General features: G+C 48.9%; 11 protein-coding genes across 11 annotated transcripts; 7 read left to right on the top strand and 4 right to left on the bottom strand.

Moving 5' to 3' along the window:
* Window positions 1–1,465: 1,465 nt before the first annotated feature.
* On the bottom strand, window positions 1,466–3,994 carry N7515_009633 (uncharacterized protein; the record flags this gene model as incomplete). Its single annotated transcript, XM_056670377.1, has 1 exon — window positions 1,466–3,994. One exon carries the CDS (start codon window positions 3,992–3,994, stop codon window positions 1,466–1,468), a length of 2,529 nt encoding a protein of 842 aa, XP_056518176.1.
* A 1,541-nt stretch (window positions 3,995–5,535) lies between these two features.
* Window positions 5,536–6,548, top strand: N7515_009632 (uncharacterized protein; the record flags this gene model as incomplete). The annotated part of the gene is made up of 2 exons (XM_056670376.1): window positions 5,536–6,447; window positions 6,537–6,548. The coding sequence occupies 2 exons, from the start codon at window positions 5,536–5,538 to the stop codon at window positions 6,546–6,548; spliced, it is 924 nt and encodes a 307-aa protein (XP_056518175.1).
* Window positions 6,549–7,210: 662 nt separating this feature from the next.
* On the top strand, window positions 7,211–7,681 carry N7515_009631 (Dabb family protein; the record flags this gene model as incomplete). The annotated part of the gene is made up of 3 exons (XM_056670375.1): window positions 7,211–7,276; window positions 7,338–7,448; window positions 7,526–7,681. The coding sequence occupies 3 exons, from the start codon at window positions 7,211–7,213 to the stop codon at window positions 7,679–7,681; spliced, it is 333 nt and encodes a 110-aa protein (XP_056518174.1).
* Window positions 7,682–10,333: 2,652 nt separating this feature from the next.
* N7515_009630 (uncharacterized protein) lies at window positions 10,334–10,874 on the top strand (the record flags this gene model as incomplete). The annotated part of the gene is made up of 2 exons (XM_056670374.1): window positions 10,334–10,408; window positions 10,482–10,874. The coding sequence occupies 2 exons, from the start codon at window positions 10,334–10,336 to the stop codon at window positions 10,872–10,874; spliced, it is 468 nt and encodes a 155-aa protein (XP_056518173.1).
* A 20-nt stretch (window positions 10,875–10,894) lies between these two features.
* On the bottom strand, window positions 10,895–12,150 carry N7515_009629 (uncharacterized protein; the record flags this gene model as incomplete). Its single annotated transcript, XM_056670373.1, has 3 exons — window positions 10,895–11,825; window positions 11,884–11,929; window positions 11,991–12,150. The coding sequence occupies 3 exons, from the start codon at window positions 12,148–12,150 to the stop codon at window positions 10,895–10,897; spliced, it is 1,137 nt and encodes a 378-aa protein (XP_056518172.1).
* A 402-nt stretch (window positions 12,151–12,552) lies between these two features.
* Window positions 12,553–13,040, bottom strand: N7515_009628 (transcription initiation factor IIA subunit gamma; the record flags this gene model as incomplete). The annotated part of the gene is made up of 3 exons (XM_056670372.1): window positions 12,553–12,699; window positions 12,787–12,934; window positions 13,000–13,040. 3 exons carry the CDS (start codon window positions 13,038–13,040, stop codon window positions 12,553–12,555), a joined length of 336 nt encoding a protein of 111 aa, XP_056518171.1.
* A 234-nt stretch (window positions 13,041–13,274) lies between these two features.
* Window positions 13,275–13,706, top strand: N7515_009627 (uncharacterized protein; the record flags this gene model as incomplete). Its single annotated transcript, XM_056670371.1, has 2 exons — window positions 13,275–13,392; window positions 13,459–13,706. 2 exons carry the CDS (start codon window positions 13,275–13,277, stop codon window positions 13,704–13,706), a joined length of 366 nt encoding a protein of 121 aa, XP_056518170.1.
* A 778-nt stretch (window positions 13,707–14,484) lies between these two features.
* Window positions 14,485–16,436, bottom strand: N7515_009626 (hexokinase family protein; the record flags this gene model as incomplete). Its single annotated transcript, XM_056670370.1, has 2 exons — window positions 14,485–15,727; window positions 15,802–16,436. 2 exons carry the CDS (start codon window positions 16,434–16,436, stop codon window positions 14,485–14,487), a joined length of 1,878 nt encoding a protein of 625 aa, XP_056518169.1.
* Window positions 16,437–18,479: 2,043 nt separating this feature from the next.
* On the top strand, window positions 18,480–19,465 carry N7515_009625 (GILT family protein; the record flags this gene model as incomplete). Its single annotated transcript, XM_056670369.1, has 2 exons — window positions 18,480–18,886; window positions 18,943–19,465. The coding sequence occupies 2 exons, from the start codon at window positions 18,480–18,482 to the stop codon at window positions 19,463–19,465; spliced, it is 930 nt and encodes a 309-aa protein (XP_056518168.1).
* A 515-nt stretch (window positions 19,466–19,980) lies between these two features.
* On the top strand, window positions 19,981–21,047 carry N7515_009624 (uncharacterized protein; the record flags this gene model as incomplete). Its single annotated transcript, XM_056670368.1, has 2 exons — window positions 19,981–20,377; window positions 20,431–21,047. 2 exons carry the CDS (start codon window positions 19,981–19,983, stop codon window positions 21,045–21,047), a joined length of 1,014 nt encoding a protein of 337 aa, XP_056518167.1.
* Window positions 21,048–21,592: 545 nt separating this feature from the next.
* On the top strand, window positions 21,593–23,510 carry N7515_009623 (uncharacterized protein; the record flags this gene model as incomplete). Its single annotated transcript, XM_056670367.1, has 4 exons — window positions 21,593–21,965; window positions 22,028–22,683; window positions 22,738–22,805; window positions 22,874–23,510. The coding sequence occupies 4 exons, from the start codon at window positions 21,593–21,595 to the stop codon at window positions 23,508–23,510; spliced, it is 1,734 nt and encodes a 577-aa protein (XP_056518166.1).
* Window positions 23,511–23,725: the final 215 nt, after the last annotated feature.

Here is a 23,725-nt window from a genome sequence, read left to right as displayed (position 1 = left end):
TTGTGTGAGATTACATCGGCGATCCATTTTGAGGCATGTAAAAGAGAGCCAAGGCCAACAAAGTCTGCTGTGTCCTTGACGATAAGAAGTATGACTTCGGGTGGCAATTTCTGAAACAAATCAGTAGACATTGTCACGATGTTGAAAGACAAAAAACATATTCGAGAAACCAAGTATTTAAACCCCTGCGCTGCACGTGACCTAGCGGGGGTGGGGGCCAGAGGACCCACTCCGACGATTCTATCATCCTTTGCAACTGACTTTCAGGAATTGACAAAAAAATGACTCTGTAGACAATTCCAATGGGAATCAGCTCCCTTTGCCTGAATACCCTGAATATCTCTATATTGCACCCCGATCCCGCATATGCCTGAACCGCTGACATGACCCTCTCCCCGTGCTGACTTCAACTACCATATGTGCGTTCTCGCTATCATACTGCAAACATTGCACATTTTTTATGCCTGACCCCGCCAAGATATCCTCCGCTCCATGCTCAATCAAGCAATACTTAGACTCGGAATTTTCAACCATCAGATGGCCTTCGAATATGATCTACTTGGGTTATATTCATTAACTGATAGAGATTGTATTGTGGTTGCGTCTTTTACATAGGGTGGATTATTCATGGGACAATGCTTCCGTTTCTGTGTGAAACGAGCCCTTGGCGGGTTGGTAGGAGCCGATGCGAGTGTCTCTGGAACTGGGGGTCAGACTTGTGGTCCTTCGGGTGCTTTCATTGTGACACTGATACCCGCGAATGCAAAGTGCGACGAGTCTTCTGTGACCGAGATGAGTGAACTGTGGCGTAGCTGACCGGCCCATAGCTGGATGGCGTGAAGCTTTTCAATTGTGACACCTTGGTGTATGAGGTCAAATCCTGCCCAAAGGGAGCGTAAGACACATCTTGTAGCAGACCGATAAAGTCGTCATAATAGGCGTTTTTGTAGCAGACCGGCAAAAGGGAGGATGCGGGAATGAAGACTCTTTGGTCAGGAAGCAATATGGTATCGGTGTTGCGGCCGAGTCGCAATTTGGGGGAAGCTGCGATGATGGATATTGTCGAAGCTCATGCTGCCATGTTGGCGATTTTGGCTTCCTATTTCCATCGCCGAGAGGTGTGCATGTGCTACAGGTTATGAAAGATGAGTCTGTGGATTCGTTGAAGATGAGTAAAGATGTGTTGTTATTCCTTTCTTTTTGTTTTTAGCTTTGCAGCGAGGGGTCCAAGGGTGAATAGGGATATCAACTCTGTGAATGGGATTCGCATGAGAGGTTTTCATCCGCATATTTTCCTTTGGACCAGCCCCACCAACTACATTCTTGTTTGTAGAGAATGCAGAGTCTTTTTCTATGCTCAAGTTTGTCCAGATCGAATCATTTTGCGTAAGCCTTGCCTTTATATGATTGGCTTGATGTTATTATATCCCCCACCTCACATTACGGCACTATATTGACTAGCTGGTTACCTAAAGTGGTTAGCGTTTATCTTTACTCTGCTCAGAGTCTCCCATCCCAGATCATCTCTCTTGGCTGTACAGAATTGTTGTGTCTCCTTGGTAGTATCGTCCATGTATGTCACCCACTGAGTTTTATTGTATACCAAGATGTTGCTGTCACTTCCTTTATCGAAGCTCTTCTCAGGAGAATCGTTGGTATCAATGATCTCATTGAGTTCAGCGTTGGCAATGTAGCCAGCCGTGTTGGTGCATCGTCCTGGAGTGGCACCAGAATCTGGGCCTGTATATTTGCAATTTGGTCCAGTGCAGCCTGCTTCAGCCATCTCGAATGAACGACCGTAGCTAGCCATACCGACGACTTTTGACCCCGGAACTCCTGCCTTTGTGATCATGGATAAAGCACTTGTCGTCTCGGTCAGGTTGACATGAGATCGAAGACAGGCTCCTGACTTGCATCCAGGGTCTGGATACTGATTTCCGTAATCCCATTGGCCATGAAGATCATAAGACATAAACACAATGTAATTAACAGTGTCTGAGATATTTGCAATGGGGAATCCTTTCAGATACCAGAATGATGCTGGCACAGCAAGAGAGAGAGACTTATCATCTGGTAAGTTCTTGCGAACAAGCTTCAAGAACTCCAGATAGCGATCACCATCCCCCTCATCACCAGCAGGAATTCCAGGGATATCAGGGGCACCGGGGTACTCCCAGTCAAAGTCAATACCGTCAAGGTCATTGTCCTCAATGAAGTTAGCGGCATTTGTGGCAAAAAGCTCTCGGTTGGCATCCGTAACACCCTTGCGAAAGATTGGGAAGGAGTCGGCATCTGTTGAGAAGGACCAACCGCCAAACGAAAGAATACGCTTGGTTCCACTCAAAGTCTTGAGCTTATCAAACTGGCCTTGGACGGTTGTGACATTGATATCGTAGTCGGTTGTGATTGAAGCAAAGGCAAAGTGAAGATGAGAATAAGAACCTGTGTCAAAGTTTGTTATGTCCATATTCAGACATTCGCGCTGTTGATCAAAGGCCTCGAAGTATCCGACTGAGAGAAAATCACTTGGAGCATCATCGTTATTAACGATATCCGTACCACAATTTGAGATACAACCATTAGTTCCATTTTTCGCTGTTCCAGGAGCGCCAGTAGTGGAGTTGGTCTTTGTGCAGAAGTCAGAAGTGATACCACACTGACCCCATACATCACAGCAGGCGTTGAGAGGGCACGGGTTCAGATCAGCAAGGTCTGTGCCATCTGTTGGTCTTGTGGTACCATTAACCTGCGGACCGCAGACTGCATTCCCGTATATCGAAGGCATTGGTGGATCTCCAGAGCTTAGGCAAATATTGAGCTTTGCTTGAAGTATGCCACAACCAGTCCAACCCCATGTATTTTCATTGTATTTCTCAATTTCTTTAGCTGTGATGTCGTTGGCAGCGGCCAATTTGGAGCATGAATCATCTGTTTGGATAGTGTAGCTTGCACAAGTGCCATCATCATTGGGCTTGGGCGACAAGTCAGGAAGATCTCCGGCACCACAGCAAAAGTATGAGCCAACGATCAAAGGAGAGCAACGGCTCTTATCGGTGTTGTAGTTGTAGAATTCTGTCAAGCTAATGCCGCATTTTGTTGCAAGACCGCTGCAAGTATCTCCGCCCTTAGCCTGCGTTGTCTTGCAAGTTGAACGACGATGCAATGATTCGTGCCTAAGGTGATTGCCGTGATGTCTCCTGCTGTGTTGATGGGTCTCATTGGACGCTGAAGTGCTTGAAGAAATCTGGGGTAGCTTTCTTATCTTCACAGACTGCGATAGATTACGGCGTCCGTCAAAGCCTCCAGCACATGTTGATTCATCCCAGCCGCGCATGATCTGTCTCACACCGGTGAAATTACCAGTAGTATCAATAACAAGACCCAATCCACGACCTGAGTCGATGCCACAGTACTGGAAGAGTATTTGGCCAGGTATGGGGTTTTTGTTTAGATCTTCAATGAAATTTTGCAAGGCATTTATTGATACGTCGGAGGACTCAATATCTGACCCAACGAATATCCCGGCAAGAGATCCATCGGAGTAGGCAAACTCAGCCTTCGAGGAAGTTTTTTGTGAGTTCAAGACAGATGCCTTCAATTCATTCAGAGCCTGATTGGTTCCTTCCGATATCTTTAAAGTGGCGTTTCCCCACCAGCCAACTTCAAACTTGATCTCTTCGTCGGAATATGAGGTATCTGCAACCTTGGAGCTCACTTTGATAGATTCTTGAGCATCGGTTGTGATTTGACAAGCATGTACGCTGACGGATGGACTTTCGTTGTAGAGTGAAAAACCTAGCAGCATAGTCTCGTTGCAAAAAGCAAGATCCTCAAAGCCTCGGTATGCGCTCCATTGTCCAGGGGTGGGGTTGGTGCTTGGAGCACACTCAATGGGACAGTTGGAATAGGCTATTTCCCAAGCCTTTTGATCTGGCTTGGCAGAAATCCCCGAGGAAAGTGCAAGCGCCACTAATAGTTGCGCTGTGGAAGGCATGTTACCACTTGTGCCTGACTTAATGAAGCTCAAACAAAAGTGATTATCCTTCAAAAGCGGTTCGAATAGAGAGAGAAGTGTTTTCAGGATTCGGTTCAATGTTCACTGAGGAAACTAACCATTTCTTATATTTCCATGCTCCATTGCCTCAACTAGCTTAAAACTATACATCTGTTATACCACAGTGAGCTATTTTATTAATACTAGCTCGATACATGTTAACATAGCCTCTAGGCGTTTCACCTGGTTTCCCCTTGGGGGCTGAAATAAATGTTCCGTAGAGTATCTGGTCTGCATATTAGTTAACTCGCTTATTCCATCTGAAGTCTTGAAACAGAAAGACTGCAGACCAACAGGCAATGTACCGCGGATCGGTACGGATGTTCGCTAGACCTTCCCCTCAACAATGGAGAATTGCGGGTCCCAGCTAGAAAGGGGCACGATCTTAATGAACCAGGGTCCAAACACGGAAGACGGATTGCCAAATTTGTGTGGGTCTCTGGTTCAGGTACCCGACGGGTAATGGCTTCGTGGGAATTCTTGGTCGGGGAAGATGGCAATTTGTCGAATAGTGAGATTCAGCTCTACGTACAACCCAGGAAAGCCGGGCTCGATCTTTCTAAGTTGATGAATCGCACCCTCGAGATCAACGGCTTTTCAGACCTCCTCACTCGCAACAAATCTCGGCCCTCTGAGTCCAAGAAGAAGGATGAATGGCTCACAAGACAGGAGAAGGCCTGCGGAGCTGTGAGGCCGAGATTTGTTGCGAGTGAGAAGGTCTGAAAAACCGTTGATTCTACAGATGTAGGATTCAGGATATATCTTGTGTGTTGGATGGATTGGTTAACTGGAAGCCGTCAGGGGGCTAGAGAGAGAGAGAGAGAATCCATTCGGCTTTTCGTAACTTAAGGTCACATGTAGCCTTTGGGGCTAGAGAGGGTGTTTTGGCCAGTGCACGGAAGAGTGGTTCTTCCGTGCCGGTCACGTGCCGTAGCCTTCAACTCAACACCACCATGAAACCAAGGTCTTCGGGGGCGTAGGCAGAAAGATCAGGGCTTCTGTAGCCATGGGAGACAGAGAACGGCCCCCGCAGGGCGAAAAGCGATTCATGCCTGATTTACTGAACTCAACAGTTTACAGTTGGCATAGTTCATACAACTAGCGCCGACACCAAGATCGTCGCTCAGGCAGGTAGGAACGCGCCCTCCCCCATTTAGGGCGGCTATTTTAGGTGAGCCAAGAGATTTGAGGTCCTCGGTTTTTTTTTCTTTCTTTTCTATAGTCTTAGAAAGAGCTTTGGGGTGGATATGATAATATCTCCTACAAAGTATTTTAGCGCCTGTGGATTTGCAAGGATGCGCCGGAGGCTGAAAGCTGAAACGATTATGTAGCATCTTGCGGTTTACGCGGCTAGAAGGGGCTTAAGGCGAGGAACTACAAATGCTAAAACTCTCATAAGGGAGACCCTGGCCAATATCACAATCGTTATACCCAACTGTCAAGCAACTGTGCATTGACTCCAAGCCTATATCAACTTCACTATGGTAGCCACCAAAATCGGTTGGTCGCCCAGCTTCCGCAAGCTGTCTATCACTAGAGTCATTGTGCTTCTCGCGAAAGACTCCCCCAATGGCCTGCGCAGAAACCAACCTCCTCAAGTGAAGCTATGCGGCACCGACCCCACGCAATTTGCCCTCGACATGCGCTGGTACGCAGAGTGGCTCTCTCAACAACGGGAAAAAATACCTTCCTATCTTTTGTACCTTCGAGTCGGGCAATACAAGCTTCAAGAGAAGCAGCAAAGCTTGCGCGTCCTTTTTGAGGCGATTGACGACTACACATGCGGGATCGAGGGGGCCTCTATTGACGAGATTACTGTACATCTACGAGACACAGGAGTATTTGATTCTGCAGAAGATCAAGAACACCATCAGACGCTTCTTGTATTCGCAGCTCTTGGTTGGGCTTCAATGCTGTATCAGGCCGATTTTGACCTCCACTTGGCAGACGAATTAATCATCAACTGCGACTCCGACCAGCCTCACTCAGGTATTGTGTTCGATACGTTTAAGGTCCCAATTGAGCTTTCTGACCGGCCGTTGTCTGTCCTGCTCAAAGCTTTTGGGCAACTTTTACCTGCTCCATCCTCGAATTCTCCTTATTTCGCGAGTAAGACGAGCAGCATGGTATCGGTCTGGCAGCCCTTGCATCCGGACGAGACAAATGCGTACCTGCTCCATGTCTTGCTTCGTGTTCATATACGATGGGTGGATGTCCTGGCCTTACACCTCGACTATGACAAATCCACCAGGACGTTGACGCTCTTTCGGTACCCATCGTTCTGTGCTGCGATGCTTCGTGGACGCGGTTCGATATATGCATTCTCTAGCATCGAAAATGCCTCTGCAGATCCGCGCGCCAAAGAAGAAGATATTGAGCAATTTCTACGAGAGGTACTTCTCTCTTATCATCTTCTTTTTGCTCAGTCGGCACGGTCAAGGAAATTGTTTCGCCAATTCTATACGATGCCAGATTTTCACAGCCACCCAATTGATCCTTTGCTTTTCCCGTTGTGTACACAGAAACGGATTGGACACTGCTCAGCTATACTCCCAACTGACAGGCCTCTTTATCTCGCTGCCCGAGACTTTCCCGTGCTGTATGACCGGATCGAGCTTATAGCAAACGATTTGAGAGACGCACGACCAAATAACGTTGTTGGGCTCATGAAAGATCGACGCAATGTTCTACAGCACTGGACGTTCTGGCTGGTCGCTATTGTCGGGGGTATAAGCATCCTTCTAAGCTTTATCCAAGTCATGCTGCAAGCGTTATCAATGATGTGAAATCATAGGTAAGAAGCATTGTCATACATTATTAGCCATTTCATATTCAATAGTACCACCTCGTTTAGAAATCTCAGAAACAGCTACTCCAAGGTACTTTCCTTTCGCGCTGGTTCCTCCAATTAGCGGTACAATAGCTACCGGGGTCACGGGGTGTGGCTTTCCGCTCCATTTACTGCGTACTCCTGATGATATTAGAACACGTAGAAGAAGAGACTCCGATCGGCAATCATCCAATGTATCAGAAAGCCTCAGTCATGTGATGTTGTTCGAATTTTACCCCGCTTCTACTAGCGAGCAATATCGTCCCTGATTCTTTCATCTTCTCACGAATAGTAAATTTACTTGCCACCCCTTCGAAGTAGTCAAAATGTCGATTATCCACATCGTATTGTTCCAATTCAAGGCAGACGTGGCTGCCGAAGCTATCCGCGATGTACGATCTATGAAAACACTCAAAATATACATGAACGAATACTAATACTCCCCTACAACAGGTCTGTGGACGTATGCTTGCCCTGAAAGACAATTGCATTCACCGATCATCACAAAAGCCATATATCATATCAGCATCAGGAGGAAAAGACAATTCGCCCGAAGGCATTCAGGTGAGCTCCAACATCTCCATCCTGCGAAGTATAACTATATTGGAAAGGTTGCTAAAGCTACTCTTGCTACGATATAGAATGGCATCACACATGCGTTTGTCGTAGAGTTTGCGAGTGCTGCAGACCGAGACTACTATGTGGAGAGCGACCCGGCTCATCAGGCGTTTGTCAAGTCTCTGGACGGACTTATTGAGAAGGCGCAGGCTATTGATTTCACCAATGGGGTCCTTTGACAGTTTCTCTCATTGTATAATGGGATATGAAGCCTCGGAGTCTGTAGATATCATGGAAGAATATATGCTATAACCATATGCCCGTTTATCATCAATGGAAGTTCAAGATACCTAGTAGGTTGTTCATCCCATCCAGCCTAGCAAGTAAGGTTACAAAGACGAGCAAAACGATAGGGGAATGAACAAACGGAAATACATTCCAACAAACCCGCGTCGCTTAACTGAGTTTAATAGGCAGGAATGCAAGCCAAGCATCAAAGCTTGGGGAGGCCGCATTAGACCTTCTTTACCTACCAATACTACACTGTATCGAGGCAGTCTTTAGACTCTTTTTGTCCGAACTTGCAGATCTGGAGAGGCCTTGCATTACTAGGGACTTAGCTGCATGCCAGCCCTGAGCTTATCGGTCGTTTCCGTCCATACTGCATTTAATCATTTATCAGAAGAGTGCTGTAACTATAAGGGATTGACCTGTCACAATGAGAATAGAATTCAATAGGAATACTTGAGCTGTTGCCACTATATTGAAGTCTGTTTAAGGGTTGGTCGAGTTATTCATAGTCTTTCGATCAACGCGAAGTTCACGAATTCCCTATCCCTGTGGTTACCGTAAGTTAGGGCTCGGGTAGGCTCGGGTTCGTTTGCTAGGATGAAACACCTGCGATATCAACGAAAGAAGAGATTGGAGCTGTTTCTAGCTCTTGAATTCATCTAGATTCAATTGCTATTGTAATAGAGAATGCGAATTTTGTATCTGCTTAATTATTGTGTAAATTAGGGCCGTACTGATGGCTGACAGCTGGCCTTTATGACCTGGCATTACTCCGATGCAAGGGAGCAACAAAATGAAAAACTACGAGTCTACGACCATTCCCAAGCCTCGCAGCCACCCGCAAGGTTCTCTTCTGTTTCGATTCAAATGGTAGAATTTCTGGAAAACTGTTGGGGTATAATCATTGGGCGACAAAGAAAGGGCATAACAAAGGAAGCCGAGTCTACCTTTCTCTTTTCGGGATGGCTAAGGGGACTGCATTTTTCATGTTTGTTTTTTTGCCTTGTGCGGGGTGAGGGTCCACTGGTGTTCGTATGGAGAAAGACATGATACTATTGCCTTGTCTCTAAGATGTATTGGGTGCGATGTCTCTTGCAAAGTCTCAGGTTAGCCCTGCGTCTTCCGCCACCAGATCAAGCCGTGATTCGAAATATTATCACATATCTAGCCCTGCGTAGATACAACATACTGTGTAATCAGTAGTTCATCCGATCATCCCTGTCACTGTCAGTGAGGAATTCATGATCGATCGGCACTGTTACAGAATTAAAGATCGACGATGCATCCACGAAATGTCTAAAATTGCGTTGCCGGGAACCGATAGAGCGCCCCGGTTTCCGAGACAAAGGCAATGGTAATGAGGCAAAGAGGTATTCAGACTGACACATGTGTGGTTAGCTTGCGTGAGGAGAACTAAAATTCCCTTCATCTTGAACCAGGGACAAAGAATCCCGTCTATCTCCGCGAGATTCGAAGGCTTTTGCAAGGTTCGTTGATGCACATATCCGATCCAGCAAACGGGCACGAAGGGGATCAGCGGATAGCTAAAATGAAATATTTGGTACAGTATGCTGGAGAAAACGGGACAGAACCCACAAGTGACATGGGAATTTCGATCCAAAAGGGAAAAGGCCGAGAGGGATACCGAACAGCTCCTGCCAAAGACACGAGGATTCTCTTGGCTACACCTCCCTTTTACCCCTTTAGTCTGGACTAATATGCCTCTCCGCGAGCTCCACTGAGGGTCGAAGGCGCATAACATGACTGCATAGACTTCGGACTGTTCCCTGCAGCCTGCAGGCCATGGCTGTCCGCCTGTAATGCCCATCTGTTATGTTGCACCCGATGCTTTGCAGCAGATCGTGGCATGGTATAGATCTTAATATTGTCTGCATACGCAGTAATGTCCGTAAGGCAGATCGTCTTTGATAGATAACACCTGAATGCTCAATTAGCGCCGGAAGAGGCAAGATGATCTCCAAGCATTTGGATCTCTCCGAGCCAATCCCATGCAGTGCTGTCTCGTAGGGAGGACCCGCAGGTGCCGCCAGGGGAGCTAACTGCCAGATTGGAATGTGTCACAGCCCGAGCAAAGGGATTGGGAGCTGTTTCGTAGCGAATACGGAGCCTGTCATTCTGTTCATGCCACAGGCACGGCTGTCGCCTAGTCCACTGGGTCGAGACTGTGGGTCGGTTTGTCCTTGACACGGCGGGAGGAGCATGGATGTGCATTCTGCATCTGCCGCTAACTTTAATTCATATAGGAAATCATATATGTACTCTCGCTCCACCTCTATCTTCGAGTCTCTCATTCTCTAAACTCGCCTCAATGGTGTAGAGCAGCTGCAACCTATTTCTTTTTTTGTTGCTTTTGCTTTCTTTGGGTTGCCATCCCCAGTCTTTCGTTTCGTATTGTCTCTCGTTGTATAGCATTTGTTTCACCTCCAAGCGTTGCCTTCATTCTTTTCACGTTTCCTTGTGTTCATTCAAGGCCATTCCAGCTGGAAACGCCACTGTTGCAAGCTCCCGCGAACGATCCAACCCTTTATAAGAGCTTTCTTGTCCGCTCTTAGCAACAAACAACAGAACAACCATCCAACATGGACTGCTTTCGACAAATCTTTCGGTGCCTCAAGGGCCCGTTCAGACGCGAGAAGGGGAGGGTCATTGAAATTGTAAGTCCATCCAAGTGAAACCGGGGTGGTGGAGTATCGCCAAAAGAAAGTCGCTAACAAGTACACAAAACAGGGTCCCCCAACCAACTTCCGAAAGGAAGAATTGCCTGCTTGCTTCTCTGATGCCGAGTCAGTCCTATCGCCCATTCTTCAAAATCCGACGGAGCGATCGAATCTGACGAATCAATCACAGTACGCTGACGTCCCAGAAAAGCTACACGGCGACCGCGGAGAAGGACGGAACAACCATCGAGATGGTATCTCTACCGACATCCACGAAGAGCAAGGTACAGGGCCGTGTTCGAAGGATGAGCGTGAGACTGTCACAATCCGGCTCCGAGAGCGCTTGAGGTTATCACGAGCGAGGAAACCGAACACCGATACAGGCCATGAGATAAAGGCCCCAGTCGAAACGATCAAGGCGGAGGAAGTACGAACAGCCGAACTGGCTTGTTCGGAGGATTAATTGGGTTCATTCATGGATGGTCACACTAAGAAGGTAGGCACTTCATTGTGTCGGGGATTTTTGGGGGTTGAATTGTTCCCCTCGCCTGTTACAGACGATTGTTTTTCAGAAGGTTCTTTGTTACCAATAGACACAGATGCATCTAACCGAGATGACTCTGGCAGTTCATCAAGCTCATCAAAAAGCGATTGGACTCTCGATTTGAACCTGTTCACTGGACCTGGTCGCCCCCGTACTGGCGCTGCTGCCCGTTTCACCGTAGAAGTGCTTTGTAGTTTTGAGTTTTGTGGTTTTGATTTCTGGTCCGCCCGAGGCGTTGTCTGAACGTCAGCTCGGTCTTGTTGTGGCACGACTTTCGTTCTCTTGGGCGGCGGTAGTACGACCGGTAGAGTGTCTAGGTCAAGATCGTCATCTGAACCCGAGGCTGTCTCTTCACTTATGTCAATGTTTTCAACAGATGGTTCCATTGATCCAGCAGTGACGCTCCCAATACTGTTCACCCGAGCTCGTCCAGTGCTCGAGAGAGGCGCCTGACCAAAGCCCGCAGCAGCTCTGGTGGACGACTTCGGCGCGGAAACACCAGCTAGAGCCCGTGATTTTCGTGGACTGGTCATGAGATCATGGAGATGTGTTCCAGCCCATCTCTCATCATCGTCGTCCTCGTCGTTCTGGTCGGCTCCTGGGTCCCCCATCTTCGCGAGTCCAGCTTTTTGACGCTCCCTCAGCGTCTCAGCTTCTCTTCTCCATTCAACTCCCTTCGGCAAAGGTGTACGACCGTCTGTGTGTCTTTCAATGTCTTTTATTCCGGCTGCATTGGCGGCTTTCACTTCCTTCCTTCGTCGTAGGTATTCGGCATGATGTAGATGCTGTGTGAACGTTTGCGCAACGGCGTAGAACTCGTCTTCAACCATGACCCAGCCATCGTCGTGCTCAATCCCTTCAATAAGAAACCTGTTGCATATATATTAGCCACCCTTTCTGATTGCGCCGGGCATGACAGAGATCATACTCTTCGGGGGGACAATGTCTGAGCGGTGAGGTCGGCGGACTTTGAGCTGTACACACAATCAGTACCAATGTAAGTTTGACCACAGATATTCTACAATCGAGACTTACATGATCTGAAGAAATCGCGCTTGTTGGGAGACAATGGGGGGTTCTTAGGAGTGATGTCGCGATCAGGACTGGGCTCCGGTTTGACGCGCTTTCGCGGTGTTGACTCTTTCTTCACGGGGTCGCCGTTCCCGTTACGAAGCCAGGGCAAGGTTCTCGGCATTATTGTAGAGCATATAGACAACAGCCAAGACGTTACATAGTCGCGCAATCTTGGGTAAAGGTCTAAAGTGAGGGAAAGAGAGCTGCTGATAGGCATCCACGGCTGATATGATAAGGTGAGATCACCCGCCCGCATTCCGCGCAACTCAGTCCTGCGCGCCACTTAAATGTTTCAATTTGCAGCTTCACTACGTTAACGAACTTGTTCTGAACATTGTATTCATTCTTTCGGGTATCTAATGCCATTTAAAGCATCGGCAATGCAAAATGAAAAGGACAGGAGCCGCCTCGAACGCCTTGTGCAGGATATCTCGAAATCAAGAACGGCACAGCCGGTAGAACGCCTATCCAGGAAGTTGAGGGAAATGAAAACGCCAGTGTCTCTGTCCATGCAAGAAAGAATTTATGCCTCGCCAGGTCGCTTGCTGTTGCAGCTCACGATCTTCACCTTCTCCGCGGTCACGGTTGTCTGGTTGTCCAGCTTGAAGGATACATCCTTGATCAGGAAGGTCCAAACTTCGTCGCAGAAACGGTAGGTATCGAGGTGGCCCTGTGAAGGAAACAAATTGCATGTCAGCCTCATTCAGCTGAGATTGAACCAAGAACCGTTTGGCAATGTGATCCCTTGAAGCATTACCTTGAAAGTGAGTCTGGCTCGGACTTTATCGGCCAAGACTTCGGTGACAACCTTGTCAAAGGTGCCGAGGATTTTCATGGCCAGCTGGGGCTCGATGCGGCCTTCATTGATAAGGTCATCGAGAGTATCGGTGAGAGACAGCCCAAGGCTGGAGTGGAGGTTCCTTGAGTCAGCTTTGGATCTTTGAGTCTTATTTCTCATGATGAAGAGTACCTGCTGCCACGGTAAAGCTCATAGTAAGCGACAGATGCCATATTGAGATTGATTTGGGGCAGACTCGTCGACGAAGTTCGGGGAAGCAATTGACAAAGATAAGTTCGTGAATCACCAATCGAATCGCGGGGGGATCCGTATCACATGACTCATCACGTGCACGCATGTTCAACATTGCGTCAGTGGCCGATATCCTGTTGATGTGTATACAAACTTCAGATTTGATCGTGAATATACCTTATTTGGACGAACAACAAGCACGAGACTTACTCAAAATGACTAGCAATCTACTACCGTCTAGGACACTTCTAGATGTCACCTTGACCCGTCAATTACGCATACCATCCGCTCGATACTTATCTACAACTTCGCTCAGACCCTCAAAAGCTGAAGGTCGGTACATCTCCTGAGTGCTATGAATAACCTGTCAGAGCTGACACATGTGCATCTAACAATCAGACCCTGAGAAATCCAAGCCCAAGCAAGAGCAAAGTGATCAGACATCCAAGACCACTGCCCCAACCGACGGAAACAAGCGCCACACGCTACCACCCAAGCCCCAAACCGTCTCCCAAGCCGACGCCGAGCTCCGCGAGCGCCTCGAACAAATGTCCGGAGAAGGAGGAGCCTCCGGAATCGAATACGAAGACGGGAAAGCAAATGCCATGAAGCGCGGAGTACGGAACAATATGTTCCGAGTGATATGAAGCGATGGACCTCGATATCGCCATTGTACCACAAGAGATATTGATCTTGCCGAACACGAGGAATACATCCATGTCGGTTTCATCTCACGCGATGAAGGCTTGGCTCCAGACGCCAAGACATGCGGGGACCGAATTTCCTCCATCATGTTAGGCTAAATTGTTCGTTCCACCGGGTGACCGGGGGCCTATGGCTTTCGGCTGTCGGTGTGAATGTGCGATTCTGGCTTCGGTTGACTTTACCTGATTCGTCTATGGATACTATATGCTATCTTGTTGATTCAGATTGGGACGATCGGTCAAGCATGACATGTCACATAGTGCATTCCGCTGGTCTGCATTCTCTGATTACGATTTCCTATTACGATTGCCCAGAGCCGCGCAATCAGCTGTGGGCAGGGCTCTCTTACTATAAGCGTCATGGTTGTCGACAAGGGGGACTTCTAGGCATGTGGTCTTGACATTGTAGTTGAAAGGCTGCTTCAGTTCAATGCGCTGAGCCCTGGGTCAAGGCAATTTTAGTATTGCATGTCGTGTCATTGCTCGTGGAAAAGATCTTGCTTCAAGGGAGACTATCGACATAGCCAACCTAATGGACAAGGCAGTGAAGTTGAAATCATTTACTAGCAGGATTTAAATCCCATTTCTATGTCATGGCTCCCGAATTACAATAACAAGAGCATAAATCATCCAATCAACACCTAACTAACCAGATCCTCATTGCTCGAGTTCCCCCAAGCACAAAACAAATAGTAATGCTGCGTGCTATATCAACGAAAACTCAGTTCCGAACAACCATGCCAGCCAATACACCGGCACCAATGACACCTCCATCAGAGGCTTCCCGTAAGAAAACCGACTTTCCACCCCGCTGCGGCCCAGTCCGCATGATGAGACGGTCAATGTATTGCTGGCACATCTCCTTGAACTGAGGATAATGTTGAATGATACCGCCCGTGTAAGCCACAACGAGCTCTTCAGGTCCAGACTGCCAGTCCAAAGGCCTAGGGTCAATGACAGGGACGACATGTCCTTGCACAGCGTGGTTGACAGCAGTAGCAGCAGACTTGAGCGTCGCAGCCGCAGCGTCAGGGGTGCCATTATGTTCTGTGACAGCGCCGCTGTTGCTCTGGGGTGATGCGGGATTCTCTGGCGAGTTGCTGTTGCTCTCTTCCTTGAGCTCGATCTCGCGAGCACAGGCTAGAAGTCCGACCACGGCAGCAGCAATCAGCCCAGCTGATCGTCTCTGTACTGTGCGGGCAATCTTTCGGAATGCGCCTGCAGCTCGGGCATCCCAGCGCCAGTCGCTGCTTTCTGGAGGAGGGAGGGATTCGTTCAAGACTTTGGCAAGGTCAGTGTCAGATCGCGCTTTGGCGACAGTGTCGGAAATGTACGTGGTTGTCAGTGCATATTCTTGGATGAGGTTTGCGGGTAGGGCGCGTTTGGACAGTTTGGCAATTGTTGTGAGATAGTCGAACAGGATCAAACGAATGAGTTCACCGATGTAGCGGCCACCAGTCATGTACTCGAAGGGCTGGAAGCCTGGACGCGCACAGGCCCGATCTAGCTCGATGTCCCATTTGGTGGTCACGTTTAGTTCTTTCAAGGGCGGTGCAGCTCCGGAGATGGTCCACTCAGTGTTGACGATGGTTTCCACGGCGCTCGGCTCCATTGTGTTGACGCTCTTAGCTTTAGATTCGTGCAATTCACTGAGCTTCATTGGAATGGTTGCGTTACAGCCAGTGCCAACAATAATACCCATGGCGACCCTGCTGTTTGGTAGCGACTTGACCTTGTATGCAAGGGAAGCGAGCGTGGCCACCGTGTCGTTGGTAATAGCTTGGATTTTCAGCTTCGGCAAAGCGAAAAGCTTTCGGCGCTTAGTTGATGGTTCATCTTCATCATCGGGTCTCCTTGTGTGTTTTTCATATCCATTCAGGAGGATGTTGCCCAGATTAAGGTTTGATGAGATAGCGAAGCCTTTGCCCATCGGCATCAATGTGGCTTCTGCCAATGATTCTTGCCTGATTATTATTAGCAAATCCGCCAGACCCAATTTCCAAGTAGAGCAAACAGCTAGTTATGAAAAAGGACTTACATGATAGGAAAGCTGAATGTGATACCCATATCTAGCTCGGCTGGAATATCTTTCTTAGTGGCATCCGATGATAGACTCTCCGCTACCACCTCAGCAATGCAATCACCAATCCACGAGAAAAGATCCTCCGCTTTGTCCATTTTCAGATGCTCCTGAATTGGCCAAGCTCGTTCCAGCGTACGCTTCACTCGCTGACGCTGGGCCTTCCGGATGGTGTCCCGTGACCTCTCTGTGGCATCTGTTGGACGAACATCTGAATCCACAGCATCTCCAAGCAATTCGATGAATGCGACTCGAAGGTTGCTACCTCCTACATCGATCGCCAAATAGCGACCAGTTTCCCGGCCAGTGGGAAGCTGAGTCACGGGGGTCGGCAAAAATTGCTGATCCGATGTCAAAGCCAGGTTACGGTATGTGGTGGAAAAACGCCGGGCCAGTTTGTACAGCACAGCCTCATCCAGGGACATTGGCGACAAAAAGTCTTCCAGTTGCTGATAGTGCGCCAAATACTCCCGTTGGGCTGCATCTAACTCCGAGTTGACATCCTGCTCTTCATCTTCAATCAGATCGTCGGGCATGATGTCGCGCTCCTCCTCCTCGTCCTTCTTAGATGATTTTGAAGTGACAGAGGCCATGATGGAAAATAGCCTGAAGATATATGAAATCCAAGTCGATCGCCTACTCCCAAAGATCGAGAAGACGGTATTGTAGAAAACCCGAGACCCAAAGAATATGCCTTTCAGACACAGCCGCTATGTTTCCAATAGTGACGTGGTCTGGAATTAGGAACAGGAGCAGGGCACCATATCCCTAAAATGCTCCAGGATTGAAATAGTGGGGACACAAGTAAAGCTAATCACTAGCTTTTATAGGGAACTGGGTCCTAAATTAGTGAGGTTGCAATAAAGGGCAAAGGCAACATATCGGTGACGCGGTCTGCAGAGGGAGATAAACCCGGCTGCGGGGGAAAACAGAAGACACGCACGACGATCATGCCAGGAAAGAGCACCCCAAATCCCACATGCGGGTTTGACGTACCCAAGAATTTCGGTATGCGATGATCATGAATCTTTCAACTCAGAGATTCGGGTTGACTGCTGGATCTCTGTAGGGAAGTATCCCTAGATGGGTGGAGATATGCTCAAGAAGGGAATTGTAGCGGAAATCCGTATCTCTCGATCTCGATACTAAGGGCAAAAGACGAGAGGAGGACGGAGATAGAATGAAAAGAGAATAGGAAAGATAGAAGAGATAATAAAAAAGAAGAATAACTACAGTAAAGAATGAGGAAAAGAATCCAGGTACCTCAGGATAAATGGAAGTAGGAAAGCAATCAGAGAATCATATCATGAGTCATCTCATAGATATCTAGGAAGAAAAAGGGTTCAAGAAGAAGAAAAGGAAATAAATGGAGTAAGATCCATAAGATGCGACCATCGGAAGACACGAAACGATGTGACGCTGTTTTGTGAACGCGGGATAAAGTTGGGAACCCGGCACTTGACTTGCTATTTTGGAACTTTATTGACATCTAATCTTCTTCTCTTCTCTCCCGTACCCACTAGGCCGAGGTTTGCGTAATCGAGACTCAAAGGTCAATGAAGCCAATTTCTCCATAGTTCTTGGGCCCTTGGCAGTCTCAGGATGAAGCGAAAATAGTCTATGAGGCGTTTGAGAGCGCGCGCGAGCCCCCGAATTGAGACCTTTACTTCTTTCTGACACGGAATATTGGCGGGGTCAACATATGGCTTTCGGAACACGCGCCAGAGAATCATTTGAAGATCTTATTCGCTCAATACGAAGCTCGCCTAGTTCGATATACTCGCGCTCGTGTGGAGTGGGGTTCGGAATACCCGTGTCCTGGCGCAGCCGCTTTTCGCGACGTTGGGATCCAACGGGAATGAGCCCATTCGCATGGTCTCGGTCTCGATCGTTCGCTGCCACCAGCCACAGCAGGGCTGTCAGATCCGACTGGGGTGTGCACTGTGCTCAAGCTGCCATGCCTTGGCTTTCCCGCCCGGACTTGGTCAACTGTTCCCCGGCATATGGTTTCGATAGTGGCCTCGAGGCTCTGGTGGTTCTATGTTTAGTCCAGTCCTACCACACATTCACCAATTTGGCCTCTTGATATACGAGCTTTACAGCTATCATGTCGAGCGAAGATGCCCTCTAGCACGGATTCCGGCGCCATGCATATGGCTGTCCATGCATGATCTATGAGGCAGATGCTCCAAGACCGGTAGTTGGTAGTTACTTCTAGCCTTGAACGTTATTTCAAACTAGTAGGTTGATGCCCCATATGGGCTCCGACGTCGGAGCGCGGCCTAAGCTGAGATACCCAGGTGAGTACGGAGTACTGTGGACATAGATAGTGCCTCCGTGATCACTAACATGATGTGGGTAAGTGATGAGCGTTTGTCAGGCATGTGGAAGGCAGCCCTACTGACCTGCACTGGCCCTACTCTAACAGAGACGATAAAATATCACATGCCTTCTTTTCTCAGTCTGTCGCAGTTCGACATGAACGCCTGGGCGGCCTGGCGGCCTGGGGCTCATAACTAGGTAACTAACTACATCGGAAAATCTTATGTAATGGTCTAGCGGTCCGGGGGCGACCGACCCTCCACATGATCTTATCAAAACAACGTCACTTCTGACTCTAACTACCCCAACTAATCATGGAGAAACTACCCATCCACTCCAAAGAGGCATATGGAGATGTCCTTGAATCGACCGACCAACATGGTCGGGCGCGTCCTAGCACGACCACATACTTATGGCGATTTGGCATCGTCACATTGTTCCTCACCGGCTACTACCTATTGCTACTGAAGCCGTCTTCAGACTGTTCTGTCGCTTGGCAGTCAGAGACCTACAAGGCGGAAATTGCACAGTACGCGAAAGAGTTGGAGCTTGGATACTATGACCCTGGTGCATCTGAGAGGCTTTGGCAAACAAAGATACCACTGGAGGCTCATATCATGAGCAAATGCCCAGATGCGCAGACTTGCTTACAAAAACTGGTCCTACCTGTCATGGAAAAAGTCAGTGATAAAGTGGACTTCAAACTCTCCTTTATTGCCAGGTAAGCTTGTATGAAATATCCAACAGAACCGATGTTGGCTGACCAAACCAAACCAGTGTGTCCAAAAGCTCCGAAGAGATAGAATGCAAGCATGGCCCAGGCGAATGCATCGGTGACATGCTCATACTCTGCGCGGCCAATCTTCCTTTCCCACCCACGCCAGACGAGACCCTACTCCCATCTCAGAACCCACGGACCCCTATTATTCGGTCGCTAGGATTCTCGAACTGTCTACTCAATGACTTTGCCCGCCTCCCAGACCGTGGATTTGTCCATCAGTGTGCAATGGAACATGGCATCGACTTTGACGCTTTGAACAAATGTGCGAGCCAGCAGGATGATGATCCCAATGATGGCAAAGACGGTGGACCCCCACTTAGTGGTATTGCACTGCTACGCGAAAGCGCTACCCGCAGTGAGCAACTCGGCGTCAAAATCAGCTGCACGGTGCGCCTGGACGATGCTGTCTGGTGCATCCGTGACAATGACGAATGGAAAGACTGCTCCCAGAACGGTCAAGGCAGTCAACCTTCAGCCCTAATTGACCAAGTCGAGAAGCTCTGGAAAGAGAGAAACTAAGTCCCAGAACGATATCCCTATGTTCATGCTCTACGTCCGTACCCATACGATAGGAACATAATACTCAATTAATGCAACTGATGATCCCTTGATGCCATGACATTGAATTTACTCTCTAGGCTTGTCTGTCTTCCCGGCTATTGACCCTGACCACGTGGTATGGTTTACACTCTAGGCTTGTCTGTCTTCCCGGCTGTTTTTTGATCCAGACCACGTGGTATGGCTCAAAGAACCCAACATTGTGAAGTCTGAGCTGTAATTGCCAATTGATGGAGGATCTCTTTCCCCCAGCTCTTCTCTACGCACGCATCTCTTCTTCATCGACCCAGCTCTTTTCTACCAACGCGTTTCTTCCTTGCGTATCTCTTCTCTACCCACGCATCATCGTTCTCAGACCGCAGGGACCATCAAGATGCCAAAGCTATCTGATTTGAAACAGTTTCAACGAGGTATGTATACTCTAGATCATAAATGCTTGTTGGACACAACTTTTCGTTTGCCATGCTAAACGTCTGATGCCACTAGAAACCAAGGGCACCAATACTAGCGACAAGGACGATGAGATTAGTGACAAGGAGGATGCTCTATACCGCGAGTGGAGTACAGTGATGAAGCCAGGCGATGTCCTCCATGAGCTCTTGCAGACCAAAGAGCATATGCGCTCTCTGTTCCATGGATTGAGACGCCAGGTCAAGTCTCTCTCTTTCCGCTCCCAACTCTACGATGATGGCCAGCTCACTATCTACGATCGCGTGCTTCTTCGTCTCTACGAGGATGGACACACCATGCAAGCCTATGGGCTCTTTGAATTCTACCTGGCTCAGCATCTAGGAATCAAGGATTGTGACTCCAGGGAAGAAATCAATTCTGTTCTTGCTGCTCACTTTGCTGCCCAGAGTATCCTGGACAAAGGTTTGTCACTGCGCCTTAGAATTTCCCAATGCATGTTAACGTTAACCTACTAGGCCCGATTTCGGAGATTCCAGTCACCTCGACCCCGACCGTGGAACGTCAGACTCAGGACATCGAGACCCGCAAAGCACCCCAGAGTGCGGACAAGGAGAAGTCGCCTTATCTTGACAAGCTCCTCCAAGTCTACCAGAATGCCAAGGCGGATTATTACAGCCTCGAGGTGACAGAGGTGACAGAGGCGACAGAGAGCCACCGCGAGCGAACCAACATCGTCGTCCGCTTCCTCCGCGACACCGCAGAGAACCTACTGAGGTATTTGAACGAGGTGGACAAGGGAAACGCGCTAATTCCTGAGGTTGAGGACATCATCAAGGTCAGCCAGGAGCATGCAAACAAACTCGCCGGTGGCCGCAAACGAAAGTTTGAGCATCGAGAGAGGATTTCGCGAGGAAATCCCACTGTCGGTTCCTACCTCCCACAGTACAGATACGGGGTGCGAGACCGATACGTCCCTGGCCCAGAGAGATGGGACCGAGGCTACTTGTCCCCTGGACATGAGACTCCGCGACATGGCGCCGATTCCCACGCCAATAACTTTGCAATGGAACCCAAAAGGCCTGGCAACAATGAGTCGTCGCATGGCCGAGCTGGCACCGACCGTCCGTTGTAGGGTAATTGTGGGTTCTATGCTCTGCGTGGGAGAGGAACCATCGGAAAGGGGAGCTAGTCCTCTTATCAACTACTATGGGACGAAATAGCGAGAACATGGCATGCCGTATGTGCAGTATTGTTATCGGCGGAAATGTAGCAGTGCCAATTCAACATTAATCCATAACTTTTAAGTTTTAAACTTACAAGCAAGCATTCCTCATGTCCTCCTACTCCTAAGATAATTAGTTCCAAGTGTTGTGCAGGTATACGTAACCGTATACGCAGTCGTTGGAAGCCCAATCCGCCAAGATGAGATGACCCATAGATCTAATGTCCACGCTAATCTACTCTCATCCTAGCGTCATCGCGAATCCACGTGCACGCATGACTTAAGCGGTCAATGATCAACAACGGTCACCTGCGATTCTGCGAAACGAGGGGTATCGATTCTTACGATAATTAACTCCATTTATAGAGGGAGGGCGATATCTGCCCAGATGGAGAGACTGACCCACAGATCAGGTCATTAAAACAACCCCTCAGGCGCGTTGTCATCCCGGAAAAATGGCAGACCTTCATCCCTCCGGCACGGGGAACGCATCCTCCACCAGCTCCGAGACCTCGAACCAACGTTTCACACCGGTTTCCTACGGCTCCGACGATGGCTCTGCTGAGCCCGGGCCCACGATGTCATCCATGGGCCCATTGCGCTTGCAGACCAACTTCGACGACCACGCGGATGTCGGCGATCCTTTATCCGACTATGAGAACGACGCGGAATATAACCGCAGGGATAATCTTGAGGGAAAACCGCCGCGTGGCGGTTCGGCCCCGCGATATACATCAGAGGAGGAAAGCGAGGTCGTTAGGAGATTTGACCGACGGTTGGTTCCATTCCTGGCACTCCTCTACTTGCTCTCCTTCCTGGACCGCTCGAGTATGTCCGGCACTGGACCTGTTCGCCCGATAGTTGCAAGCATGTACTGATATATTACCTAGACATTGGAAATGCGAAAATAGCAGGCCTCCAAGACGATCTACAACTTACATCTTCACAATATGAATGGCTACTTACTGCTTTTTACATTACTTACATTCTCTTCGAATGGATGACCTTGATGTACCGTCTTGTCCCTCCGCATATCTACATCTCCCTGTGTGTATGTGGATGGGGACTTGTTGCGTCGTTCCAGTGTCTGGCAACTTCCTTTGGGGGGTTGGTTGTTCTCAGAGCGCTGCTCGGAATCACTGAGGCGGCCTTTGGCCCTGGTGTTCCGTTTTATTTGTCGTTATTCTATCGACGCCATGAGCTAGCTTTCCGCAATGGATTGTTTATCTCGGCGGCGCCGCTCGCTACTTCCTTTGCTAGCAGTCTGGCCTATTTGATTGTCAAGTTTAGCAGCGACGGCCCGATCTCGCCTTGGCGCACCCTGTTTCTCATTGAGGGCTTCCCGAGTGTGATTGTTGCAGTGTTCGCTTGGTTCTTGATCCCGGATTCCCCTGGTCGCGCTAGATTTCTGAGCCGCCGGCAAAGGGTGGTCGCTCAGCAGCGTCTTGAGGAGAATACAGTCGACTATCAGCAATCCTATGGAAGCCGGTTCAACTGGCGAGAGATTTTGAAAACTGCGGCGGACCCCAAGGCATATATCGCCGCTGTAAGTCTTAGCTCCCTTTGAATGTCAATGAACGTTCTCTAATGTCTCGAATAGTTCATGTTTTTCAGTTGCAACGTTGCTTTCAGCTCGATGCCTGTCTTCTTGCCCACAATCATCAAAGAGTATGTTCTTCCCCAGCAGCTACTCCCAGCCCCAGAAACCAGAAACCTCGCACTAAATTCTCTCCCAGCATGGGCTATACCTCCCTACAAGCTCAAGCCCTCTCAGCACCCCCCTACCTCGTCGCATTCGTCGTAGTCCTACTCACCGCCTACGCCTCAGACCGCAGCCGCTCCCGAAGCCCCTACCTCATAGCGCACGCGCTCATTTCCTCACTCTCATACCTCGCAATCGCAGCAACAGGATATTTCCACACCCACCTACCACCATGGCTAAGCACCTTCATCCGTTACATCTCTGTCTACCCGGCTGTGGCCGGGTTCTTCTCTGCGATCACGCTGATCATCACGTGGTCGATGGACAATCGGGTGGAGAAGGAAGGCAAGGGGGCGAGCATTGCCATTCTCAACATCATTGGCCAGTGTGGCCCCCTGCTCGGCACGAGACTGTATCCCGATACTGACGGGCCGTGGTATGTTCGTGGCATGGCCACGTGCTCGTTTTTCATGATTGTCGTTGCGGGGTTGGCTGTGGGCTTGCGGATTCTGCTGCAGAGGATGAACCGTGCTGTTGTTGATAGTACTTATACGATCGTGCAGGCTGGTCCTGTTTATCGCGGGGAAGAGCGGGATGGGCTTATGGGTGGTGGCAGGAGGGAGGATTTGGAGCATTCTACTGGTGATAGAAGGCTTGTGTATATCCTATAGTCGATAATATACCACATTGGAATGAATACACCGGAGACTACAGTGTTTCGAATCTGGGCTTTGTTTCACGCTTGTAGGTTTACTGCTGATGTTGCTGTTGTGCTGCGTAAAATGCATGTCATTCATATAAAAACTGATCTAGCGAGTGCGTAGGTATCTAGGTTCGTCTCCCTATAACATCATGAGCTCGTAATACTTCAATCCAAACTTCATTC

This window comes from Penicillium bovifimosum (assembly GCF_028826915.1).
Source record: "Penicillium bovifimosum strain IBT 22155 chromosome Unknown utg000007l_segment0_segment0, whole genome shotgun sequence".
Lineage (NCBI taxonomy): Eukaryota > Fungi > Ascomycota > Eurotiomycetes > Eurotiales > Aspergillaceae > Penicillium > Penicillium bovifimosum.
The sequence above is the reverse complement of the archived record's forward strand: the minus strand, read 5'-3'. Positions and strand labels throughout refer to the sequence as shown.